General features: G+C 44.6%; 1 protein-coding gene across 1 annotated transcript in view; it reads right to left on the bottom strand.

Annotated features, from left to right (window-relative positions):
• Positions 1-945: 945 nt before the first annotated feature.
• Positions 946-26,754, bottom strand: part of RPIA (ribose 5-phosphate isomerase A) — a 427,914-nt gene continuing 402,105 nt past the window's right edge. The window contains exon 9 of the mRNA XM_044080062.1: positions 946-1,438. Within this exon, the coding sequence (XP_043935997.1) occupies positions 1,341-1,438 (98 nt within the window). The 3' untranslated portion in view covers positions 946-1,340. The remainder of the gene's footprint in view (positions 1,439-26,754) is intronic.

Raw genomic sequence — 26,754 nt, 5'->3', positions numbered from 1 at the left:
TATACTATCTAAACAGATGAAGAAGCAAATGCTAGACAGAATACACAAGTCACATCTTGGAAAAATAAAATGCAAGAGAAAAGCTAAAGATGTAATCTACTGGCCCAGTATGTCACCAGAGACAGAACAAGGGGTATAAGACTGTAAAATATGCAATAACTACCATAACACTCCAGAGAGGGAACTCTAACTGATAAAGAACAAGGTCTACCTGGAACAATTATGAGTACTTTAATTTGAGGGGGGCAGAGATTGTACCAATGTGTCACAGCAGACAGCCTCTTGGCACAAGACCAGACTGACATGAAAGTTTTTTCGCCTTCCACAAGACCTTGTCTGATGGTTCCTCTACCTGCACCCAATCATGTCCATATATTCTGCTGGGGGAAATGCCTCATTTTCTCCTGCCCAGGTAGCCCCATCTGTTTCTCATTAGCAAGAGTCAGGTAGTAAGGAGTGACCCACCCATCTCCAACGGACCATCTCCTTACCCTGTGTCAGCTCTCCATGCTCTGCTGCATGCTGCTTGCCAGAGGGAACGTCTCCAAATACAGACTCCCCCTACCATGTATATGTGAACTAAGGCAGTGTATGCTCACAAGCTCATGCACCACAGATATTAAGAGCTCCTGCTAGGAGTGACCTGGACTGGCTGAGCCTGCAACATGTGTTCACTCACCTCCTTCCCTTCAAGCTCCTTCAGGTGCAAGAGTCACTCATCAAATTGGGTTATCTGGGCCACAGTCAGCACTTTTATCTCATACCTCTTTATGAGGTATTAAATTGCATCTGTAGTCTCATTGCTGTAGCAAAATATCAGTCTGCAACCAAATGCACAGTTTTCTAATTTCAGAGGTCGCTTAAAGCTTATGGACAAGTATCAAAAGTACATAATCATGCAAAAAAGCACATTTATTTCCTTTCTGTATTGATGAATACAGACAGTTTAGATTAAAACAACTTAATTTTATTTGAAATAACTGCTACTGCAGAGCAAAAATGAAGAAAACTTAACAGATGCATTTAAAAAAGAACTTGAAGAGCACTTTCCCTTACCTGCACATATATCCTTGCTTTTTACATAAAATGAATAAAAGGGAAACCGGCTCCCCATATCTGAACTGTACATTTGTTATCCTAACAGACCAAAATCTAGTATTCCAAACAGTAGTCTGTCTAGATCCTCAGGCAGAATGATTTTTTTTGTAATAGCTGCAGCAGTCTGTAAACCCTAAACAGGATTTATCAGACTCCCAATACAAAGGCTAAAAGTATGGCATGTATAATCAAAACTTTCAACACAGCAATAACAACTGTAAGGCATGCTATAAGTCATTATCTCAATCACTGGGCTTTTCTCGAGTGGTGACGGAACCATCTTCCATTCCAAAGTAAACTTGCTGTGCCATAGCAATGAAAAGGCCAGTATCCACAACCCCTGAAAGAGAAATAAAACAAACAATAAGACATCAACCAACCACCTAACAGATTTCACTAAACCGTACAAATACAAACTGAATTCTAAATCATATCCAAACCTACCAAATGCCCTGATTTTTTTCTCATAGCATTTACAGGCAGTAATGCCAGACATCAAGGTTTCCTGCTTCTCATTGTTCCCAGCATTCATCCTTATGCAAAACCTGCTGTTATATTACCATTTTAACAGCATTATTTAAAAATTGTCCCTGACTTTGGGTTTTTGCCTCCCCAATATTTTTGGCTTTGACCACAATTCCTGAGGAATCAAGAAAAGAAGTTAAGAGTTATGCAGAGGCCCAACATAATCACACACACACACACACACACACACACACACACACACACACACACACACACACACACACAAATACTATGAAACTTTCACTTTGTATCACTAATTAGGACTTGGAGTGGAACACAACAAAATTAAAAATTCATTCTGTGACAGGGAACAAAAGTAAATGGAAGACAAAAAAGAAAGCAGTTCCTGCCAGCAAATACAGTTATACCTGCAAACGTGGACTACTAGGTCACTTAGATGCTGACAGGAATGGAACTTGCTGCCTGGAAAATGTACTTGTTTCAATGTCTGTTGTAAACCTCAAACAGCTTGATATGATCTGCCTTGTTACTACACTATGTATCCACCTCCAGCATTCAAAAACATGATGGAAAACTAACAGGCAAAGCACTTGCAAATAACTTCATGAAAAAAAGAAAGGTTTTAAAATGTAATCACAATCTTTACAAAATCATATCCTACTGATTTTCTACTTCTGTTCCATGGATAGATAATTTAAGTAATGCAGAACAAGACAATATCCTTTCAGTTATATCCACCTTTTCACTGATAACAACAAGACAAAAGAACTTGGAAAAAACACATTTGAGTAAGGAACTTAAAAGATGATGTTTAAATATGATCACTTTTGCAGTACTGCAAACTACTAGGACTTCTGCTGCAGAACGCCTGACATCTGGCTTGATTTCCTTTCATTCTCTTGGATGGATACACATCCATATCCCTGGAACATCAGCATGCTCCCTGTATAAAGCAGATAGCTTCCTATACCACCTCTGGTTATTTCTTGGCCATAAACCAGAGGGTAGAGACTTCCTATCTGAACCCATGGTTTAGGGCAATCCAGTGAGGGGGAACCTACTATAACCTGCAGTCAGGCTGGTTATGCCATAAGCACCAGAAAAACCTTAGGAACCTGGATTCCATTCTCATATTTTTAGACCTGAGAAGGCCAGATGCCCTGTAATGCGGACAGATGTGGATGGCTGGGAGAAAAGCAGAACAGAAACCCAACTAGCTACAAGACGCCCCATAGAAAAAGGGAAATGTGGGAGATAAAGGTGACATGAACAATGATCCTACTCAAACACCTACTATTATGGTGCTTTCCTTACACAACTTTACCACATTCATCTTGTGGAGCACCTGCTGCAGTAGAATTAAAGTACAGTTGTGTACACTTACCATAAATGTAGACGTTCGAGTGTATTCATTGTTGCAGTCATCACATTTGGGTTATCCCTGCCAGGGTAGCCCTCAGTCAGCCCAAATACCAGAGGCTTAGTATTTCTGCGTTGGTTGCTATCACTCCAGGACTGACGTTGGGTCGTCAGTGGTATAAAAACAGGCAGCCAAAGCCATTACATTAGTTTTTCTTGCCCTAAATGTCAGGAGCCCCCAATAAGGATCTAGGTTATGATGGAAGAACACTACCAGTAGAAAGTAAATACCAAAAATTTCTTGTAAGGAGAGAGAGAGAGAGAGAGAGAGAGAGGGAGAAGGGGGATGGAGGGAAACCAGGACTGCAACAGTGAATACACTCGAACATCTACATTTATGGTAAGTGTACACAACTGTACTATGTTCTTCCTGTTTCACTGTTGCAGTCATCACATTTGGGTTATCCCTGCCAAGGTAGCCCTCAGTCGGCCTGAATACCCGAGGCTTAGTATTTCTGTGTCGGTTGCTGTCGCTCCAGGACTGATGTCAGGTCGTCAGTAGTATAAAATAAGGCAGCCGACACCATTACATCAATTTTTCTTGTCCTGTCAGGAGCCCCCAAGAGGGAGCTAGGTTATGGTGAAAGAACACCACCAGTAAAAGTAAATACAAAAACTCCTTGTGAGGGGAAACAGAGAGAGTGAGAAATTGAGAGAGTGAGAGAGAGAGAGAAGGGGGATGGAGGGAGGGAAACCAGGACTGACAGAGGATACACTCGAACATCTACATTTATGGTAAGTGAACACCACTGTACTATGTTCTTTGTGTTTCATTGTTGTAGTCATCACATTTGGGTCGATTCCCAAAGCTGAAAAAAAGGGTGGAGGCAGTCAAGAAGACTGGGGGCTGACTAGGATGCCCTGCACGACTGCAGTGGCAAAGCCTGTCCTGGATTTGAAGATAGCCAGGTGGTTATGCTTAGTGAAGGTATGAACAGAAGTCCATGTTGCAGACTCCAGGATGTCCCTGGTAGGGACATCTCTGAGGAAATCTGCAGAGGTGGAGGCTGCTCTGGTGGAATGTGTTCTGACCCCCTTGAGGGGAGGTTTTCCATGCTGTTTGCAGCAGAAATTAATGCAATGTGCTATCCATTTGGAAATTGTTTGTTTGGATATGGCCTTGCCCTCTGCACCTGCAGAGAAGGTGACTAGCAACTGATCAGTTTTTCTAAAACATTTACTCCTGTCTAGGTAGAATCTGAGCTGTCTGTGCACATTGAGAGAGTGCAGAATCCTTTCCCCCTTGTTTTGTGCGTTAGGGAAAAAGGTGGGCAAATGAATGGCTTGGTGGAGAGCCACACTGGACACCACTTTTGGTAATAAAGGGTGGGTTAGTCCTGAGAGAGACCCTGTCAGCATGGAAAATGATGAATGGCTCTACATCCATAAGTGCTTGTAGCTCTGATACTCTTCTGGATGAAGTGATGGCCAGAAGAAGGCTGTCTTCCAAGAGAAAAATGTTAACTCTGCTGAAGCTGCAGGCTCAAAGGGGGGCAGGGTGAGCTTTTCCAACACAAAGTTTAGGTCCAAGGCTGGGGTTGGAGCTCTTCTGGGTGGCCTCAAATTGTTAGCCCCTCTTAGGAACTGTTTGATGACAGGGTGCGAGAAAAGATACTGCATTCATTTTAATAGAAGAGAAGGACAGACCCTAGTGCAGTAGGTCTGTCAGGTAATCCAGGAAGAGAGGTAGTGTGGGCTGTGCCGTCCCTGCTCCCTTAGCCTGCATCCAGGTGCAAAACCTTTTCCACTTGTCAGCATAAGACTTTCTAGTGCTGGGGCATCTGGCCTCACGTATAACATCTACAACTTGTTTGCTTAGACTGGCAGCTTGAGGAGAGGTCAGAGAATAAGCCAGACTGCCAGATTGAGGGTATGCAATTGAGGATACATGAATTCTCCATTCCTCTGGGTCAGGAGTGTTGGGATCTGAAGTAAATGCCATAGTGGCAGGGGTGACAGGCTGTGCAGTAGTGGGCACCAGTGCTGCCATGGCCAGTCTGGGGCAATCAGGATGGTCTTCGTTTTTTCCTCCTTATCTTGAGCAGTACCCTTGAAATGAGTAGTAGAGGGGGAAATGCATAGACTGAGAGGTTTACCCACTGGAAGGATAGAGCATCCACTTTCCAGGCCTTGCTGTGAGGTTCCCTGGTGCAGAATTTGCTGAGCTGATGACTGGAGTGGGAGGCAAAAAGGTCTACCTTCAGGGTGCCCCATTTCTGGGTTACAAGGGTGAAGGTTCTTTGGTCTAACTGCCACTAGTATGGGTCTAGCAGGTTTCTGCTTAGGTTGTCTGCCAGAGAATTCAGAGAGCCTGGCAGGAATTGTGCTAACAGGTGCAGATGCATGGCTGCGGCCGTGTGCCAAAGGGCCATGGCGAGCCTGCATAGAGGATAACAGTGAGTACCTCCCTGCTTGTTGATGTACCACATCACCGTGGTGTTGTCTGTTTTGATCAGCAGAGGCCCTGTGGGGAGTAGGGGTCTGAAAGCTGTCAAGGCATGCTGAACAGCTAACATCTCTTTTTGGTTGATGTGCAGATGCATTTGATTTGGGCTCCATTGGCCCTGACTGCACCTGCCATCCAGGTGTGCACCCCAGGCTTAGTCTAATGCGTCTGTGGTGAGGATCTGGTTGGCGTGGGGTAGTGAGAAGGAAAGTCCCTTGTTGTGGTAGCATGCTGCTGCCCACCAAAGGAAATCTTTCTTTAGACAAGGTATCATTGGTATAAGAGTTTCCAGGTCTTGAGAATGCTGACACCAGAGGCATTTTAAGTACTACTGTAGTTTCCTCATATGCAGTCTGGCATATGGAATGAGTAGAATGCAAGAAGCCATGAACCCTAGAGCTTGCAAGATTTTCCTTGCAGATAACTGGGTTCTGGTGGCTAGTTGAGAGAAGTAGGTTGTCAGGTAGGTTTGTTTTTCTGGTGTAAGGAATGCCATCTGGGATGCTGTGTCCAGGCTTGCTCCCAGGAATAAATTTTTTTTGTGTAGGTACTAGTTTTGATTTCTTTTTGTTGATAGTATACCGCAGGGAGGTCAGTAGGTCCTTTACAAAGGTCAGGTGCTTTAGCAGCTTTTCCTGACTGCCTGCCTGAATCAGGGGCAAGTGCAGGTGGGCAGAGAGAGGGAGTGGGAGTGTAAAATCATTGTGAGCTCTTACCACAAGGGGATGGCTTTGCACTCCCTGGTTTTGAAGAAAAGGAACTCCATTGCTTAGATCTCTTCATTCCCTGGGGCTGTTGTTCAGATACAATTACTGGGGGCAAGTCTCTCTTTTGAAAGGGGTAGCCTGGCTTCCCCTGATAAGCATTATAAGGTCTTCAGCCATTTTAAGCATTTGAGACGGAGGCAAGGAAGCAAGGACCTGAGTGTGGGTCGTCGTATTTTTTGGGGTGTGGTTCATACCCTGGGCCTTAGAAACTCGGTAGTTTTCGAAAGAACTGTAGGCGTGAAAGAAGTCGTCCGTCTGTGTCGAGTATCAGTATTGCAAAGTACTTCCTCGGAAACAGGTGCCTGCTCAGCAGCTCCGGACCCATAGACATCCGCAGGATCCTTAGTAGAAGAGTCTCGCTGCATACGGGACTCCGAAAGGGTCTTGGTAGCAGCCTGTGAATCCACAGAACCTGGCATCAGGTGCTGCGAAAGCGCCTCACTGAGGACCAGAGAACTGACGACTAGCTTAAAGGGAAGCATCGTTGGCAGTTTTGGACCAGTGCGGTTTGTCTCTGTCTTTATCCTTATGTTTTTTTGGAAGTTCGGTTGTCGGATGGCTCACCAAAGCCATATTGGAATTCAAGGACTGACGGCAAAAATATCTAGCTACAATAAGGGCCTGACGATGTATAGTTCTGGTGCTGACGACCTGACATCCGTCCTGGAGCGAGAGCAACTGACACAGAAATGCTAAGCCTCTGGTATTCGGGCCGACTGAGGGCTACCCTGGCAGGGATAAGCCAAATGTGATGAATGCAACAGCGAAACATGAAGAACATACACTGGGAAATCTCCCAAAACATATGAAAACTGGGTAGTGGTTACTTAGTTAAAAAAAAGATTGCAGAAGGGCATGCGGAATGGCTGGTTATTTCCAACGTGTAATGTTTTGAAAAAATGCAGAGACAGAATCAAGTTGCTGCCTCTAGACTGGGTTGTGTACTCACACCTGTTAAGAGTGAAGCAGTACTCAATGTGCTTCTTGTGGTATGCGATCTCATATGCCCTTATTTTTTGTCATGCAGCAAGTCACTCAGATGGTTTACTTGGAAAGTGTGTTCCCTCCTTTTTTAAATTGCAAGTGACAAGATCTGTCTGATCCTCTTATAGTCTATCTAGACAGTATCTCACAGTTGCCTTTGGACAACAAGACAGTCCAAAATCCCTTCCTCATTACATCAGGGATTGGAAAAGACGTCAACTGGCTGGCCTGATTCAGAGACATTTCCATTCCCACTTTTGGCATAAAAGGAAAGGTTTGTATACATCAGGACTCAGATTTTTTTTCCAATAAAAATGGTTCGCTGCACATCAGTGCAGTTCATAAATCCTTCTGACTGAAATGAGTAAAAGCAGAAGGACTGTCTTCCATTTCAGGAACTTTAGGGGTACTGTTATTGCTAGCTTGAAAGGTGCTTGTGTGAATTTTCTTTTAATCCTATGGAGGAATAAAGTACAGGTGTGTAAAATCTTACCAATCTTACCATAACATCAGATGTCCCTCTCTTCACTGTTGCAGTATTCTTTATGCAAGGGATCTCCTGCCAAAAGATGGCCCAACGTCTGGCCAGCACGCCAAGGCCTTTAGTTCTTATAGGCATCATACATCACATGTATACTCCCCTGCACAAGGCGTAGGGTATAAGGGTGAAATATGAACACACACTCAAAACTGAGAAAGTCCCAGGAGGAACAAAATGTCCCTAGGGATAAGGAGAACATGTACATGGGGGAGAAAAGGAGGAGGAAAAAGAACCCCTCAGCTAGGAGGATAAGAAAAGTACAAGGCAAGAACTAGAACAGAGGGGCAGGAAGCAGTGAACAGAAAGACATCTACTGTTACAGTAAGAATATTACACAACTGTACCATGTCCTTCCATATCACTGTTGCAGTATTCTTTACATATGGGAGAGTACAAGAGTTCAAGAGGACGCCTGGGAGGAAGAAGGCACAGAAAAGCCTAGCCCTGGCAATAACATACAACTTGAATTGCTTAGTGAAAGTATGAAAAGAGGACCAAGTAGCAGCCTCAAGGATGGAACTGGTATCCAGACCCTTCAAAAAAAGCACCAGAGGAGGCAAATTCCCCAGTAGAATACACCTTTATCAACAATGAAATACATTTTCCATGTAAAGAACAAAAAGAAAATTATCTTAGAAATTCAAGAGATAGTTTGCTTAGAAACCGCCAAACCCAAAGTCCTGGAATGAAAGGAAACAAAAAGCTGCTCATATTTGTGAATAACTTTAGTTTTATCCAAATATCTTGGCTGTCTATGCAAATCCAAGGTGTGAAGAACCTTTTCATATTTTCATATGCTGTCTGCAAAGACAGAAAAAAGGAAGGTAGATGAACAGACTGATTAAGGGAGAATGCTAACAACCTTGGGCATAAAAGAAGGATTAGTACGAAGAGACACCTTGTCTCTGTGGAAAAAGAAAGGAGGAACAGTCATGAGACTCAAGTTCAGACACACACTTGGCTGAACATGAGGGCCAAAAGAACAATCTTCCAAGTACAATGTTGTAAGGAAGCTGAAGAAGCAGGCTCAAAAGGAGACAGTCATTTTTTCAAGTACAAAACTGACTTCCAAGGAAGGTGGAATAGGCTTCATAGGAGTCAGACATGAAGGACATCTGGGGTAGAAAGAAAGGAAACTATGACTGCAGAGATCACATCTGAAAGTTCAGCAGCTAAAGATACAGAATTGTTCTTCACGTGCTCTTCTTGCATGGGACCAAAAACATTCAGGAATAAAATCCCTTCCCTATCTTGGCAGGAGGCACAGTCAAAATGGTGTCCTGATAGCACAGCAGAAGGACATTCAGACCAATGATAAATGATGGTGTTTGGACTGGCAGCAAAGAAGCTCTGAGTGTGTGTGTCCATACATCACCTTTATGTCCTATGCCTTGGCAAGGAACACATGTGAGCATATCTAAACAATCCTATCTTGGTTTGTGATTTATTTAGCTTTACTGTTAAAAAGTGCGAGTGACAGAGACGTAAAAGAATCACAACTACTGTCTGGCTTGTAGAACTTGTATGGTCAGAACAACTTTACTGTACTTTATTATTTAGCTGTATATTGCTGATGTGATTTTTGTTACAGAAGTTGATTTAAGTTCTCTTTGAATTCTGTGGATAATGATTTTGATTATTCCTTTCTTTTGTAATATTTTATTAATTTGAAGCAGAATATGGATTCCTTAAATGATTATGTAATTAATGATTTGCTAATGCACAAATATCGTGTACAGTGTAATAATGCTATGCATATTTAAAGGTAACAGCTGATAACACTGGTGATCTGTGTTCCTCGTGTCAAAAGTTGGATGACTTGCTTACCATTGTTAGAAATAAATCTAGACTTAATGACTATTGCACTTTTGCAATTGGCACGGCTTGGAGAACTGTTGTTGCATATATTAATGACTGGACTGATGTTCTAAATAATGTTAGGAATACAATAAATATGACATATTTAGGAAATGATTCATCTATTGTCTGCAAAGATCATTCAACCCCTACAAAACAAGATGATGTCCCTTTTGGAATTCTGGATGCAAGTATTCAGCAATTTGAGGATCCAGCTTGTTTAGAAGGAAACAAAAAAGAAAGGAAGAAGTTCACAACAAATAACAAGGAAAAACAAGAAAAGTACAGTTTTGTACCTACCATAAATGTAGATGTTCGAAGATCCACATTGCTGCAGTCCTTACACTTGGGTAGTCCGCTGTCCTCGGTCGGCCCGAATATCAAAGTATTAGGCTGACGTCGGTCAAGGCGCTTAAGACTGACATCAGGACGTCAGGGTACAAATGCGCATGACCGACGTCATATCCTCAGTCTTTTCTTGCCCCAGATGTCAGAAGACCCTAAAAAGAAAGGTCAAAACCAAAAGACAGCAAAAAACCAACCAACCACCCTTGCACTAATTATATGTACAATATATACAATATACACAATATTTACAACCCAACCCACACAACCTCTAACTACAGAGGGAAGGAGGGAGGGTAGGACTGCAGCAATGTGGATCTTGAACATCTACATTTATGGTAGGTACAAAACTGTACTATGTTCTTCATCTCACATTGCTGCAGTCCTTACACTGCAGAATCCCAAAGCAGAGGTAAGGAGGATGGCAAAACTATAAAGCAGTAGGAGCTGCAAACATGCCCTGTAAAATTGCAGTGGCAAAACCAGCCCTAGATTTAGAGTAAAGTGGAAGGTGATAATGCTTAGAGAAAGTATGCACTGAACTCCAAGTAGCTGCCTCCAAAATATCTTTAGTTGCCACCCCCCTTAAAAAAGCTGTAGAAGTGGCAGTAGCCCTGGTGGAATGAGGCCTAATCCCAGCTGGAATCTCCTTACCATGATGGGAATAACAGAAAGCAATACAAAACCCAATCCACTTAGAAATAGTTTGTTTTGACACAGGCTTGCCCTGAGAACCCAAAGCAAAAGAAACAAATAACTGCTGAGACTGCCTGAACCCTTTAGTTCTGCTCAAATAATATCGCAACTGCCTGTGTACATCCAAAGTGTGCAAAATCTTTTCCCCTTTATTTTGGGGTTTGCATAAAAAGTAGGCAAATGAATAGTTTGGTTTAAAGCCACACTAGAAACCACTTTAGGCATAAAGGAAGGATTAGTAATGAAAGATACCCTATCCTTATGGAAAATTAAGAAAGGCTCAACGCCATAAGGGCCTGTAATTCAGAAACCCTTCTTGCAGAGGTAATGGCCAACAAAAGCAGTCTTCCATGATAAATATTTCAACTCGGCAGTAGCTGCAGGCTCAAAAGGTTGTAGAGTGAGTTTCTCCAACACAAAATTGAGATCCCAAGCAGGAGTAGGAGCTCTACGGGGGGGGGTCTTATATTCTTTGCCCCTCTAAGGAATTGCTTAAACAAAGGATGAGAAAACAATGGTGGGTCACAGTCATAGTGAGCAGAAATTGCTGCAGCATGAACCTTAATAGAAGAGAAGGACAAACCTTTGTCCAGTAACTCAGTAAGATATTGAAGAGCCACACTTAAATTAGGCTCAGAAACATCAAATTCCTTTGCTGTACTCCAAAATAAAAATCTCTTCCATTTATCTGCGTACACTTTCCTTGTACTAGGCCTTCTGGCCTCCAAAATAACATTCAAAACTTGCTGTGGAAGCTGAGACCCTCCAGGGTTCAAAACAGAATATGCCAGGCTGTTAGGTGAAGAGAATGAAGTTTGACATTGAGTAAATGACTGTTCTCCTGAGACAGCAGATGTGGAATCAAGGCAAAGGCCATGGAGGCTCCGTACCAGACTTCTCAGTAATGGGTACCAGTGCTGTCAAGGCCAATCTGGAGCTATTAAAATCATCTTTGGCTTGTCCTGTCTGACCTTTTAGGAGTACCTTTGGGAGGAGAGGCAGAGGTGGAAAGGCATACACATGAAGATTGCTCCAATTGAAAGAAAGAGCATCCACTTTCCAGGCTGTGGGATGAAACCTTTTGTGCAAAACTTTGGCAGCTGGTAGTTTAGTGGGAGAAGTTTAACAGATCTATGTCTGGAGTTCCCCATGACACTGTCAATTTCTGAAATACATGAGGATCCAATTTCCACTCGTGGGGATCCATAATTCATCTGCTCAACACATCTGCTAAGGAGTTCTGTGCTCCCCGCAGAAACCTTGCCTGAAGATTTAGCTGTAAACTGAGAGCAATCTCCCACAAAATCATTGCTTGCCTGCATAGAGGATAAGAATGTGTTCCCCCTTGCTTGTTGATGTACCACATGACAGTTGTGTTGTCTGTTAGAATCAACACCTGCCCCGAAGAAGCAAATCCTTGAAAGCTATTAATGCAAATTGGACTGCTAACATCTCCTTCAAGTTGATATGTAGATGTTGCAGTCTGGCAGGCCACGTGTCTTGTATCCACTTTCCATTTTGATGAGCTCCCCAAGCTTTGTCTGAGGCATCTGTCGTTAGAATCTGACTCGCCTCTGGCCGGGTCACAGAGAGTCCCTTGTTTAGGTGACATTCCTGAGCCCACCACAAAAATTCCTTTTGAATGCAAGGTATTATCTGAATGACAGTGTCCATATCCTGGCAGTGCTGTGTCCATACATTTTTGAGATACCATTGTAGCTTCCTCATATGCAGTTTGGCATTGGGAAGCACCAGAATACAAGATGCCATGAACCCCAAGGCTTGAAGGACTGTCCTTGCAGTCAGCCTGGACTGATGAGACAATTGATGGAAGTAAAGGGAAAGATTCCTTTTGTTTGTCCGGGTCAAAAGGCCATCTGGGATGCTGCATTCAGTCTCACACCCAGAAAGCACATGTCCTGAGAGGGTACTAGACTGGACTTTATTTCGTTCACAGAATACCCCAGGCATCTTAGCACTGCTATCACATATTGCAAATGATGAAGAAGTTCGTCCCTTCCTTGAGCCAGAATCAGGCAATCGTCCAAATAAGGATAGATCTGTATTCCTTTTAGCCTGAAGAAAGCTATCACTGGAGCCAGAACTTTCGTGAACACTCTGGGCAGTAGATAAGCCAAAGGGCAATGCAGAGAACTGATAATGAGAAGTCCCAGCCCAAAACGCAGATACTTCCTGCAACTTAGCCTGATAGGAACATGAAGGTAAGCCTCCTTGAGATCCAGAGTCACCATCCAGTGATCTTTGCCCAGCAGAGGTAAAAGCTGTTGTAACGTCAACATTTTGAACTTGGGAATGTCCAGATAAGTGTTGAGGATAGATAAATCCAAAATTGGTCTCCACGTGTTCCCCTTCTTTGGTACTAGGAACAGGCGAGAATAAAATCCTAGGCCCACTTCTGGCAGAGGGACCGCTGTATGGCCCCTATTTGAAGCAGCAGAGAAATTTGTTTGTGAGCCTCTATTCTTTGCTGAGGAGGAACGTCTGGCATGCCTTTGAAAGGAGGCAAGGTATGGAAATAAAACTTGTAACCTTGGTGTATGATATCCAATACCCATCTGTCTTGGGTAATTAAACTCAATTTTCCTTGAAGAGTGCCAACCTTCCTCCCAAAGGTGCTGCCAAACGAGAAGGCTCTGGCAGCTGAAAAGGTAGGTCATTGGGCCTGCTTTACGAAAGGACTGGCCCCTGCCCTCACCCGAAGACTGTGCAGGTGAACTCCCTGTTCTAGGCCTGAAAGAGCCCTGAGCTCTGCTCCCTACCACGTCTAGATCTACCCCCTAGACTGTGAATCATAAGAAGGGCACGTCCACCCCTTAGCAGGCCAATTCCTACTAAACTCGAGGCTGAACTTGCAAAAATCTTTAACAGTCTGCATAGACTTAGCCTTGTCTTCCATTTTCTTTAAGACTGCCTCCACAGGTGAACCAAACAACACATCAGACTGTAAAGGAGCATCTAAAATTCTTGTCTTAACATGGTCAGATAAATTCTGATCCCTCAGCCAGGCGTGCCTGCGAAGAACTGACCCAGTGGCAGCCACCCTAGACGAGGCCTGTACAGCATCAAAACCACATTGTAAGGAATGCCTACCCACCTGTTCAGAAACATGTACCAAATCTTGTAATTCTTTACACTCAATACCTTCCGCCAGAGCATCTACCTTAGACTTCAATTGAGAAAGTAGATAGTTTTGATATTTCAACATGTGAAACTGGCAATTCAAAGCCCTCATAGCTAAGGTGGAAGAAGTATAGACTTTCTTTCCCCATCTATCCAAAGCCCTGGCCTCTTTATCTGGAGGAACCGGATTTTTTACAACAGAGGCCTTGACACCCTTAGGTCCCTGAATAACAGTTTCCGGGTCCGCCCTAGGACTCTTATAAAGATATTTATGAGCCTCAGGTACCCTGTAATACCTATCCGGTTTAACAGGAGCAGGAGGCAAAGAATCAGGATTAAGTGAAGCCTCTGCAAACACATCTCCCACAACATCCAGAACAGGAGGTATAGCCAAAGGCCTATGCTGGGGTAAAAGCAAAAATTCCCTAAGCCTTTTCCTGGAATCAGAGAAGTCCTGACCTTCCCACTTAAAATGTTCCCTCATGGAATGAAGAGTCTCTGAAAAAGAAAAATCCTCTGGAGGAGAAGCAGAAGGAGTAGAATCATCCACATTAGAATCAGAATAAGGAGAATACTCCTGCAAGTCTTCAGTCAAGACTCTGAAACATCAAGCCTGCTCAAAACTCCCCAACTCTGGTTCCACCCTAGGCCTCTTATCAGGAGGGGGCAAAGAACCTCTAATCAAAGTAATTAAATATTCTGCCATTTTAAGCATGTGCTTCTTGGGCACAGATCCTGATGAACTAGGAGTGACACCAACAGAAGCTAAACCTGGCCTGCCTCTGGGAGAAGCCTTGGAAACAGAAGGAGAGGGCCTAACCACCCTAGGAAGGGAGGGAGTACAGTAACCTGAGAAGCCCCTTCAGCCTGACCTGCCTCCTGAGAGGCCACATCCTGCAATAACAAAGTCTCCCCCTGGGACTCCAGAGAAACCTCCGGTGGAACCACCGGTTCCACTGACACCTCTAAAGAACCGGCGTCCGGTACGGACGACTCTTCTTGCCTGGGTTTAGCTGCTTTGTCTTTGCGCTTCTTGAAGAAGCGCCGGAGCATCCGACGGCATATTATAATTGCACCGCTTCCGAAGACCAACCTGGCACAATCTAACCTTCGCAATAGTGCGCTTATTGAACCTAGCACAAAAGCGACACCCCACAACGCCGTGCTCAGGCCCCAAACAAGGAATACACAAAGTATGATAATCTCTATCGCGGTATCTGTTTCCCACAAGAAATACAGTTATTCACTTTTCTGACATCCGGTAAACCACTGAGGCAAGAAAAACTAAAATATTCCCTAACGGGTACTTAGCCAACTTTGACTCGGTCTGAAACTCCGAATTCGAAAAATTTCAGAACGCCGAACGGCACTTGCAACGCTGCTTCTGCATCGGACCATGCGGCAAAAAAGACTGAGGATATGACGTCGGTCATGCGCATTTGTACCCTGGCGTCCTGATGTCAGTCTTAAGCGCCTTGACCGACGTCAGCCTAATACTTTGATATTCGGGCCGACCGAGGACAGCGGACTACCCAAGTGTAAGGACTGCAGCAATGTGAGATGAAGAACATCTGAGTAATGACTGTAAAGGAGAGAGAATACGTAGTAAACAGGACACTGCTTCATTATGTAACACACAGTTATAGCGAATGATGATATTTTATCATAAAACCTTCAGTCTACAGAACAAGGCATCATTTTTCCAACGGAAAAGGTAGAAAAAAAGCGGCAAGGAGCAGTAATTTCTTTGGGAACACAAACAAAATCTAGTATGTTCCGCCCCTTGTTAGATGTTCTTCGTATTTCACTGTTGCAATCATCACATTTGGATTACACCTGCCAGGTAGCCCTCGGCAAGCCTAAATACCAGAGATTTAGTATTTCTACATCAGTTGCTGTCGCTTGAGGACTGACATCAGGTCGTCAGTGGTGTAAAGGAAGGCAGTCGATGCCATTACATCAGTTTTTCTTGCCCTAACCTGTCAGGAGCCCCCAAAATAGGAGGCCAGGTTCTGGTGGAAGAACACCACTAGTAGAAAATAAATACCAATATGTCCCTTGTAAGGAAAGGAGAAAAACAAGGAAGAATGGTAACAAAAGGAGAAAGGGGGATGGAGGGAGGGAAACCAGAACTGCAACAGTGAAGACACGCTAACATCTACATTTATGGTAAGAATACACAACTGCACTATGTTCTTTGTGTTTCACTGTTGCAGTCATCACATTTGGGTAGATTCTCAAAGCTGAGAAATGGATGGAGGCAGTCAAGGAAGCTAGCGGCTGGCTAGGATGCCCTGCAAGACTACAGAGGCAAACCTTGCCCTGAATTTGGAGAAGAGAGGCAGGTGGTAATGCTTGGTAAAAGTGTGAACAGATGTCCAGGTAGCAGCCTCCAGGATATCCCTGGTGGGGACCCCTCTGAGGAAAGCTGCAGAGGTGGAGGCTGCTCTGGTGGAGTATGTACTGACCCCCTTGGGGGGAGGCTTGCCATGTTATTTGTAGCAGAAATGGATGCAGTGTGCTATCCATTTGGAAATGGTTTGCTTGGAGATTGCATTGCCTTCTGCCCCTGAAGCAAATCCAACCAGCAATTGATCAGACTTTCTGAAGGGTTTTAGTCCTGTCCAGATAGTATCTGTGCTGTCTGTGCACATCTAGAAAGTGCAGAATCTTTTCGCCCTTGTTTTGCGGGTTAGGAAAGAAGGTGGGCAAATTAATGGATTGGTTGAGAGCCACACTGGACACCACCTTGGGCATGAAGGATGGATTAGTTCGGAGGGATACCCTGTCTGCATGGAAGATGGTTAAAGGTTCCACAGCCATGAGTGCTTGCAGCTCAGAGACTCCTCTGGCTGAAGTGATGGCCATGAGGAAGGCTGTCTTCCATGAGAGAAATTTTAGCTCTGCAGAAGAAGCTGGTTGAAAGGAGGCAGAGTGAGCTTTTCCAAGACAAAGTTAAGGTCCCAAGCTGGGGTTGGTGCCCTTCTGGGGGACCTCAAGTTGCTAGCCCCTCTGAGGAACTCTTTAATCAGAGGGTGTGAAAAAAAAAAAAAAAGAGGCTGCTCAGTGGGAAATTGTGCATGAATTTTTATAGAGGAGAAAGAGAGGCCACTGTGTAGTACGGCAGCTAAGTAATCCAGGATGAAAGGGATGGAGGGCTGTGCCGTATCGACACCCTTAGCCTGGATCCAGGTGCAGAACCTTTTCCATTTATCTGCATAAGGCTTTCTGGTGCTAAGGCGTCTGCCCTCTCGGATAACATCCAAAACCTGTTTACTGAGGATGGCAGATTGGTCAGGGAGGTCAGAGAATAAAGCCAGACCGCCAAATTGAGGGTATGCAATTGGGTGCATGAATTCTCCATTCTCTCTGGGTTAGGAGTGTTGGGATCTGAGGAAGATTCCATGGAGGCAGTGGTGACAGGCTGTGCAGTGGGCACCAGTGCTGTCTGGGCCAGTCTGGGGCTATCAGAATTGTGCTCGGTTTTCCTCCCTTATCTTGAGCAGTACCCTGGGGATGAAAGGTAGGGGAGGAAAATGCATAGACTGAGAGGTTTACCCACTGGAAGGATAGAGCATCCACTTTCCAGGCCTTGCTGTGAGGTTCCCTGGTGCAGAACTTACCGAGCTGATGACTGGAGTGGGAGGCAAAGAGGTCTACCTTCAGGGTGCCCCATTTCTGGGTTACAAGGGTGAAGGTTCTTTGGTCTAACTGCCACTTGTGCGGGTCTAGCAGGTTTCTGCTTAGGTTGTCTGCCAGAGAGTTCAGAGAGCCTGGCAGGAATTGTGCTAACAGGTGTAGATGCATGGCTGCGGCCGTGTGCCAAAGGGTCATGGCGAGCCTGCATAGAGGATAACAGTGAGTCCCTCCCTGCTTGTTGATGTACCACATCACCGTGGTGTTGTCTGTTTTAATCAGCAGAGGCCCTGTGGGGAGTAGGGGTCTGAAAGCTGTCAAGGCGTGCTGAACAGCTAACATCTCTTTTTGGTTGATGTGCAGATGCATTTGATGTGGGCTCCATTGGCCCTGACTGCACCTGCCATCCAGGTGTGCAGCCCAGGCTTAGTCTGATGAGTCTGTGGTGAGGATCTGGGTGGCGTGTGGTAGTGAGAAGGAAAGCCCCTTGTTGTGGTAGCATGCTGCTGCCCACCAAAGGAAATCTTTCCTTAGACAAGGTATCATTGGTATAAGAGTTTCCAGGTCTTGAGAGTGCTGACACCAGAGGCTTTTTAAGTATCATTGTAGTTTCCTCATATGCAGTCTGGCATATGGAATGAGTAGAATGCAAGAAGCCATGAACCCTAGAGCTTACAGGATTTTCCTTGTGGATAACTGGGTTCTGGTGGCTAGCTGAGAGAAGTAGGTTGTCAGGTAGGTTTGTTATTCTGGTGTAAGGAATGCCATCTGGGATGCTGTGTCCAGGCTTGCTCCCAGGAATAAAATTTTTTGTGTAGGTACTAGTTTTCATTTCTTTTTGTTGATAGTATACCCCAGGGAGGTCAGTAGGTCCTTTACAAAGGTCAGGTGCTTTAGCAGCTTTTCCTGACTGCCTGCCTGAATCAGGGGCAAGTGCAGGTGGGCAGAGGGAGGGGGTGGGAGTGTAAAATCATTGTGAGCTCTTACCACAAGGGGGTGGCTTTGCACTCCCTGGTTTTGAAGAAAAGGAACTCCATTGCTTAGATCTCTTCATTCCCTGGGGCTGTTGTTCAGATAAAATTACTTGGGACAAGTTTCTCTTTTGAAAGGGGTAGCCTGGCTCCCCCTGATAAGCATTATAAGGTCTTCAGCCATTTTAAGCATTTGAGACTGAGGCAAGGAAGCAAGGACCTGAGTGTGGGTCATCGATTTTTTGGGTGTGATTCATACCCTGGGCCTTAGAAACTCTGTAGTTTTCGAAAGAACTGTAGGCGTGAAAGAAGTCATCTGTCTGTGTCGAGTATCGGTATTGCAAAGTACTTCCTCGAAAGCAGGTGCCTGCTCAGCAGCTCTGGACCCATCCAAGGTAGAGACATCCGCAGGATCCTTAGTAGAAGAAGAGTCTTGCTGCATACGGGACTCCAAAAGGGTCTTGGTAGCAGCCTGTGAATCCACAGAACCTGGCATCAGGTGCTGTGAAAGCGCCTCACTGAGGACCAGAGAACTGATGACTAGCTTAAGGGAAGCATCGTTGGCAGTTTTGGAAAAGTGAGGTCTGTCTCTGTCTTTATCCTTACATTTTTTTTGAAGTTCGGTTGTCGGATGGCTTACCAAAGACATATTGGAGGTCAAGGACTGACGGCAAAAATATCTAGCTACAATAAGGGCCTGACTATGTATAGTTCTGGTGCTGAACAAAGCACAAAAGCTACAGCGGGGGACGTCGTGGTCTGGGCTTAAACAAGTGACGCAGTAGGAATGAAAGTCTTGGTGTGGCATTTGCTTTCCACAGGTGAGACAATTGTTAACTTTTTCTTACATCGGTTAGAGTAAGAAAAAAAGGATCCCCAATGGCATACTTAGCTTTAGAAGACCTCAACTTCAATTTGGAAATGAAAAGCTCAGGTTGCGGCCGACCGGCACTCGTGCGAACTGCTTCTGCTTCGGGCTCCTCTGCAAGAAAGACTGATGTAATGGCATCGGCTGCCTGTTTTTATACCACTGACGACCTGACATCAGTCCTGGAGCGAGAGCAACTGAGAGAAATACTAAGCCTCTGGTATTTGGGCCGACTGAGGGCTACCCTGGCAGGGATAACCCAAATGTGATGAATGCAACAGTGAAACATGAAGAACATATACTGGGAAATCTCCCAAAACATATGAAAACTGGGTAGTGGTTACTTAGTTAAAAAAAAGATTGCAGAAGGGCATGTGGAATGGCTGGTTATTTCCAACGTGTAACGTTTTGAGAAAATGCAGAGACAGAATCAAGTTGCTGCCTCTAGACTGGGTTGTCTACTCACACCTCTTAAGAGTGAAGCAGTACTCAATGTGCTTCTTGTGGTATGCAATCTCAGATGCCCTTATTTTTTGTCATGCAGCAAGTCACTCAGATGGTTTACTTGGAAAGTGTGTTTCCTCCGTTTTTAAATTGCAAGTGACAAGATTTGTCTGATCCTCTTATAGTCTATCTAGACAGTATCTCAGTTGCCTTTGGACAACAAGACCGTCCAAAATCCCTTCCCCATTATGTAAGGGATTGGAAAAGAAGTCAACTAGCTGGCCTGATTCAGAGACATTTCCATTCCCACTTTTAGCATAAAAGGAAGGGTTTTGTATGCATCAGGACTCAGATTTTTTTTCCAATAAAAAATGGTTCGCTGCACATCAGTGCAGTTCATAAATCCTTCTGACTGAAATGAGTAAAAGCAGAAGGACTGTCTTCCATTTCAGGAACTTTAGGGGTACTGTTATTGCTAGCTTGAAAGGTGCTTGTGTGAGTTTTCTTTTAATCCTATGGAGGAATAAAGTACAGGTGTGTAAAATCTTTCCATAACATCAGATGTCCCTCTCTTCACTGTTGCAGTATTCTTTATGTAACAGATCTCCTGCCAAAAGATGGCCCAACATCTGGCCAGCACGCCAAGGCTTTTAGTTCTTATAGGCATGATACATCACATGTATACTCCCCTGCACAAGGCGTAGGGTATAAGGGTGACATATGAACACACACTCAGAACTGAGAAAGTCCCAGGAGGAACAAAATGTCCCTAGGGATAAGGAGAACATGTACATGGGGGAGAAGAAGAGGAGGAAGAAGAACCCCTCAGCTAGGAGGGTAAGAAAAGTACAAGGCAAGAGCTAGAACAGAGGGGGAGGAAGCAGTGAACAGAAAGACATCTACTGTTACGGTAAGAATATTACACAACTGTACCATGTCCTTCCATATCACTGTTGCAGTATTCTTTACATATGGGAGAGTACAAGAGTTCAAGAGGACGCCTGGGAGGACGAAGGCACAGAAAAGCCTAGCCCTGGCAATAACATACAACTTGAATTGCTTAGTGAAAGTATGAAAAGAGGACCAAGTAGCAGCCTCAAGGATGGAACTGGTATCCAGACCCTTGAAAAAAAAGCACCACAGGAGGCAAATTCCCCAGTAGAATACACCTTTATCAACAACGAAAGACATTTTCCATGTAAAGAACAACAAAAAGAAAATTATCTTAGAAATCCAAGAGATAGTTTGCTTAGAAACCGCCAAACCCAAAGTCCTGGAATAAAAGGAAACAAAAAGCTGCTCATATTTGTGAATAACTTTAGTTTTATCCAAATATCTTGGCTGTCTATGCAAATACAAGGTGTGAAGAACCTTTTCATATGCTGTCTGCAAAGACAGAAAAAAGGAAGGTAGATGAACAGACTGATTAAGGGAGAATGCTAACAACCTTGGGCATAAAAGAAGGATGCTAACAACCTTGGGCATAAAAGAAGGATTAGTACGAAGAGGCACCTTGTCTCTGTGGAAAAAGAAAGGAGGAACAGTCATGAGACTCAAGTTCAGACATGAGGGCCACAAGAACAATTTTCCAAGTACAATGTTGTAAGGAAGCTGAAGAAGCAGGCTCAAAAGGAGACCGTCATTTTTTCAAGTACAAAACTGACTTCCAAGGAAGGTGGAATAGGCTTCATAGGAGTCAGACATGAAGGACATCTGGGGTAGAAGAAAGGAAATAATGACTGCAGAGATCACATCTGAAAGTTCAGCCACTAAAGATACAGAATTGTTCTTCACGTGCCCTTCTTGCATGGGACCAAAAACATTCAGGAATAAAATCCCTTCCCTATCTTGGCAGGAGGCACAGTCAAAATGGTGTCCTGATAGCACAGCAGAAGGACATTCAGACCAATGATAAATGATGGTGTGTGGACTGGCAGCAAAGAAGCTCTGAGTGTGTGTGTGTCCATATATCACCTTTATGTCCTATGCCTTGGCAAGGAACACATGTGAGCATATCTAAACAATCCTATCTTGATTTGTGATTTATTTAGCTTTACTGTTAAAAAGTGTGACTGCGAGTGACAGAGACGTAAAAGAATCACAACTACTGTCTGGCTTGTAGAACTTGTATGGTCAGAACAACTTTACTGTACTTTATTATTTAGCTGTATATTGCTGATGTGATTTTTGTTATAGAAGTTGATTTAAGTTCTCTCTGAATTCTGTGGATAATGATTTTGATTATTCCTTTCTTTTGTAATATTTTATTCATTTGAAGCAGTATATGGATTCCTTAAATGATTATGTAATTAATGATTTGCTAATGCACAAATATCTTGTACAGTGTAATAATGCTATGCGTATTTAAAGGTAACAGCTGATAACACTGGTGATCTGTGTTCCTCGTGTCAAAAGTTGGATGACTTGCTTACCATTGTTAGAAATAAATCGAGACTTAATGACGATTGCACTTTTGCAATTGGCACGGCTTGGAGAACTGTTGTTGCATATATTAATGACTGGACTGATGAACTAAATAATGTTAGGAATACAATAAACATGACATATTTAGGAAATGATGCATCAATTGTCTGCAAAGATCATTCAACCCCTACAAAACAAGATGATCCCCCTGACAACTTTGGAATTCTGGATGCAAGTATTCAGCAATTTGAGGATCCAGTTTGTTTAGAAGGAAACAAAAAAGAAAGGAAGAAGTTCACAACAAATAAGGAAAAATAAGAAACTGAGTAATGACTGTAAAGGAGAGAGAATACGCAGTAAACAGGACACTGCTTCGTTATGTAACACACAGGTTATAGCGAATGATGATATTTTATCATAAAACCTTCAGTCTACAGAACAAGGCATCATTTTTCCAACGGAAAAGGTAGAAAAAAGCGGCAAGGAGCAGTAATTTCTTTGGGAACACAAACAAAATCTATTATGTTCCGTCCCTTGTTAGATGTTCTTCGTATTTCACTGTTGCAATCATCACATTTGGATTACACCTGCCAGGTAGCCCTCGACCAGCCTAAATACCAGAGATTTAGTATTTCTGCATCAGTTGCTGTCGCCTGAGGACTGACATCAGGTCGTCAGTGGTGTAAAGGAAGGCAGCTGATGCCATTACATCAGTTTTTCTTACCCTAACCTGTCAGGAGCCCCCAAAATAGGAGGCCAGGTTCTGGTGGAAGAACACCACCAGTGGAAAATAAATACCAATATGTCCCTTGTAAGGAAAGGAGAAAAACAAGGAAGAATGGTAACAAAAGGAGAAAGGGGGATGGAGGGAGGGAAACCAGAACTGCAACAGTGAAGACACGCTAACATCTACATTTCACAACTGCACTATGTTCTTTGTGTTTCACTGTTGCAGTCATCACATTTGGGTAGATTCTCAAAGCTGAGAAATGGATGGAGGCAGTCAAGGAAGCTAGCGGCTGGCTAGGGTGCCCTGCAAGACTACAGAGGCAAACCTTGCCCTGAATTTGGAGAAGAGAGGCAGGTGGTAATGCTTGGTAAAAGTGTGAACAGATGTCCAGGTAGCAGCCTCCAGGATATCCCTGGTGGGGACCCCCCTGAGGAAAGCTGCAGAGGTGGAGGCTGCTCTGGTGGAGTGTGTACTGACCCCCCTTGGGGGGAGGCTTGCCATGTTATTTGTAGCAGAAATGGATGCAGTGTGCTATCCATTTGGGAATGGTTTGCTTGGAGATTGCTTTGCCTTCTGCCCCTGAAGCAAATCCAACCAGCAATTGATCAGGCTTTCTGAAGGGTTTAGTCCTGTCCAGATAGTATCTGTGCTGTCTGTGCACATCTAGAAAGTGCAGAATCTTTTCCCCCTTGTTTTGCGGGTTAGGAAACAAGGTGGGCAAATTAATGGATTGGTTGAGAGCCACACTGGACACCACCTTGGGCATGAAGGATGGATTAGTTCTGAGGGACACCCTGTCTGTATGGAAGATGGTGAAAGGTTCCACAGCCATGAGTGCTTGCAGCTCAGAGACTCTTCTGGCTGAAGTGATGGCCATGAGGAAGGCCGTCTTCCATGAGAGAAATTTTAGCTCTACAGAAGAAGCTGGTTCGAAAGGAGGCAGACTGAGCTTTTCCAAGACAAAGTTAAGGTCCCAAGCTGGGGATGGTGCCCTTCTGGGGGACCTCAAGTTGCTAGCCCCTCTGAGGAACTCTTTAATCAGAGGGTGTGAAAAAAAAAAAAAAAAAAAAAGAGGCTGCTCAGTGGGAAAAAGTGCAGAAATAGCAAAGGCATGAATCTTTATAGAGGAGAAAGAGAAGCCACTGTGTAGTAGGTCAGCTAAGTAATCCAGGATGAAAGGGATGGAGGGGCTGTGCCGTATCGACACCCTTAGCCTGGATCCAGATGCAGAACCTTTTCCATTTATCTGCATAAGGCTTTCTGGTGCTAGGCATCTGCCCTCTCGGATAACGTCCAGAACCTGTTTACTGAGGATGGCAGATTGGTCAGGGGTTAGGGAATAAGTCAAGCTGCCAAATTGAGTGTCTGCAATTGGGGGTACATGAATTTCCCTTCTCTCTGGGTTAGGAGGTTTGGAATCCGAGGAATATTCCATGGAGGCAGTGGGGACAGGCTGCGCAGCAAGGGGTGTCTGTGCTGTCTGGGCCAGTCAGGAGCTATGAGAATGGTGCTTGGTTTTTCCTCCCTTATCTTGAGCAGTGCCCTGGGGATGAAAGGTAGGGGAGGAAAGGCGGCATAGACCGAGATATTTACCCAGGGGAAGGACAGGGCATCCACTTTCTAAGCCATACAGTGATGCTCCCTGGTGCAGAATTTGCTGAGCTGATGGTTGGTTTGAGAGACAAAGAGGTCGACCCCTGGGGTTCCCGATGTCAGAGTCATTAGAAAGAAGGTACTTCTGTTGAGTTGCCACTCATGTGGGTCCAAAAGCTTTCTGCTTAATTCGTCTGCCAGAGAGTTGAGAGAGCCTGGCAGGTATTGTGCTAACAGGTATAGTTGCATGGAAGAGGCTGTGAGCCAAAGGGTCATGGCCAGCCTGCACAGCAGGTGGGAGTGAGTCCCTCCCTGCTTGCTGATGTACCACATCACAGTTGTGTTGTCTGTTTTGATCAGGAGAACCCCAGGAGAGAGAAGGGGTTTGAAAGCTATCAAGGCCTGCTGCACAGCCATCATCTCTTTTTGACTGATGTGCAGGGGGATTTACTGTGGGCTCCTTTGGCCCTGTATGCACTTGCCATCCAGGTGTGCACCCCAAGTGTAGTCTGATGCATCTGTGGTGAGGGTCTGGGTGGGGGTGTGGGGAGAAGGGCAGTCCCTTGTTGTGGGAGCAGGCTGTTGCCCACCAAAGAAATTCCTTCCTCAGGCAAGGAATAATAGGCAGAAGAGTTTCCAGATCTTGACAGTGTTGACACCAAAGGCTCTTAAGGTACCACTGAAGTTTCCTCATATGCAGTCTGGCATAAGGAATAAGGAGTATGCAAGATGTCATGAACCCCAGGGCTTGCAGGATTTTCCTTGCAGAAAGCTGGGGCCTGGTGGCCAGTTGAGAGAAGTAAGCTGAGAGGAAAATTTGTTTCTCTGGTGTAAGGTATGCCATCTGGGATGCTGTCTCCAGGCTTGCTCCCAGGAAGAGTATCCTTTGGGTGGGTACCTGTTTGGATTTATTTTCGTTGATTGTGTACCCTAGGGAGGTTAGTAGGTTCTTTACAACGGCCAGGTCTTTGAGCAGCTTTTCCTGGCTGTCTGCTTGAATAAGGCAGTCATCTAAATAGGGGTAAATTTGAATGTTTCTTTGCCTGCAAAAGGCAACAGCCGGAGCCGGGCATTTTGTGAAAACTCTGGGAGCAGTAGATAAGCCAAAGGGAAGCGCAGAGAACTGAAAGTGTTGTGATCCTGCCCTGAAGCAGAGATATTTTCTGCAGGACACCCTGATAGGAATGTGGAGGTAGGCCTCTTTTAGGTCCAGGGTGGCTAGCCAGGAGTCCTTGGAGAGCATAGGTAGCAGCTGCTGGAGGGTGAGCATTCTGAATTTTGGGATCACCAGGAAAGTGTTTAGAATGGCTAGATAGAGGATGGGTTGCCAGGTGCCCTCTTTTCTGGGCATCAGAAAAAGTCTGGAATAGAAGCCTTGGCCTATCTATTCTGCAGGAACGTGCTCTACTGCCCCCAAGGAGAGCAGGGAATGGATTTGCTTTTGAGCCTCTGCCCACTGATTTGGTGGTAGAGCTGGGAAACCTTTTGGGGTTCGAAGGATGTGGAAGGAGAATTTGTACTTCTGAGACACGATGTTCAGAACCCATTGGTCCTTGGTAATGGTGGCCCAGGTGCTTGAGTGAAAGGAGAGTTTTCTTCCTAGAGGTATGTGAAGGTGGGAGGAGGCGAGTCATTGTGAGTTCTTACCATAAGGGGGTGGCTTAGAACTCCCTGGTTTTGAAATGGAGGTAGTCCACTGCTTAGATCTCTGCAATCCCTGGGGCTGCTGTCTGGGGGGGGGGGGTGTTTCCACGGGGCCTAGGCTGGGCCTGTTTACTCGGAGCAGGAAAGGACCAGTGCTTGGAGGGAAAATGCCTGCTGAACCTAGGGGGCTGGATCTGTACGAAATCTTTAACTGTCTGCATAGATTTTGCTTTTTTTCCCATCTTTTTTAAGATGACTTCTGCTTTAGTGCCAAATAACTTATCTTTGTGCAAGGGTGCACCCAACAATTTTGATTTGACATTGGCCTGGCAAGGGTTGTTCCTTAAGCCATGCATGTTTTCTAATGACAGATCCAGTGACTGCTGCCCTGAAAGAAGCTTCTAGGGCATTAAAACCACAGTGCAAAGTATGTTTAGTTACTTGACTTGCAGAATGCATTAAGTCTTGTAAATCTTTAGATTCTGCACATGCAAGAAAGGAGAACAATTTTTGTTTAAGTAGTTCCAAAGTATGTTGCTGATATTTAAGCATATGGAACTGACAATTTAGTGCCCTGATAGCAAGAGTAGCTGAGGTGTATACTTTTTTACCCCATCTGTCCAGTACTCAGGAATCCCTGTCTGAGGGGGTGGGATTCTTAGCT

Source organism: Protopterus annectens, chromosome 8.part0 (assembly GCF_019279795.1).
Source record: "Protopterus annectens isolate FY-2018-M chromosome 8.part0, PAN1.0, whole genome shotgun sequence".
NCBI lineage: Eukaryota > Metazoa > Chordata > Ceratodontiformes > Protopteridae > Protopterus > Protopterus annectens.
This window is presented reverse-complemented; position numbering and strand designations above follow the sequence as displayed.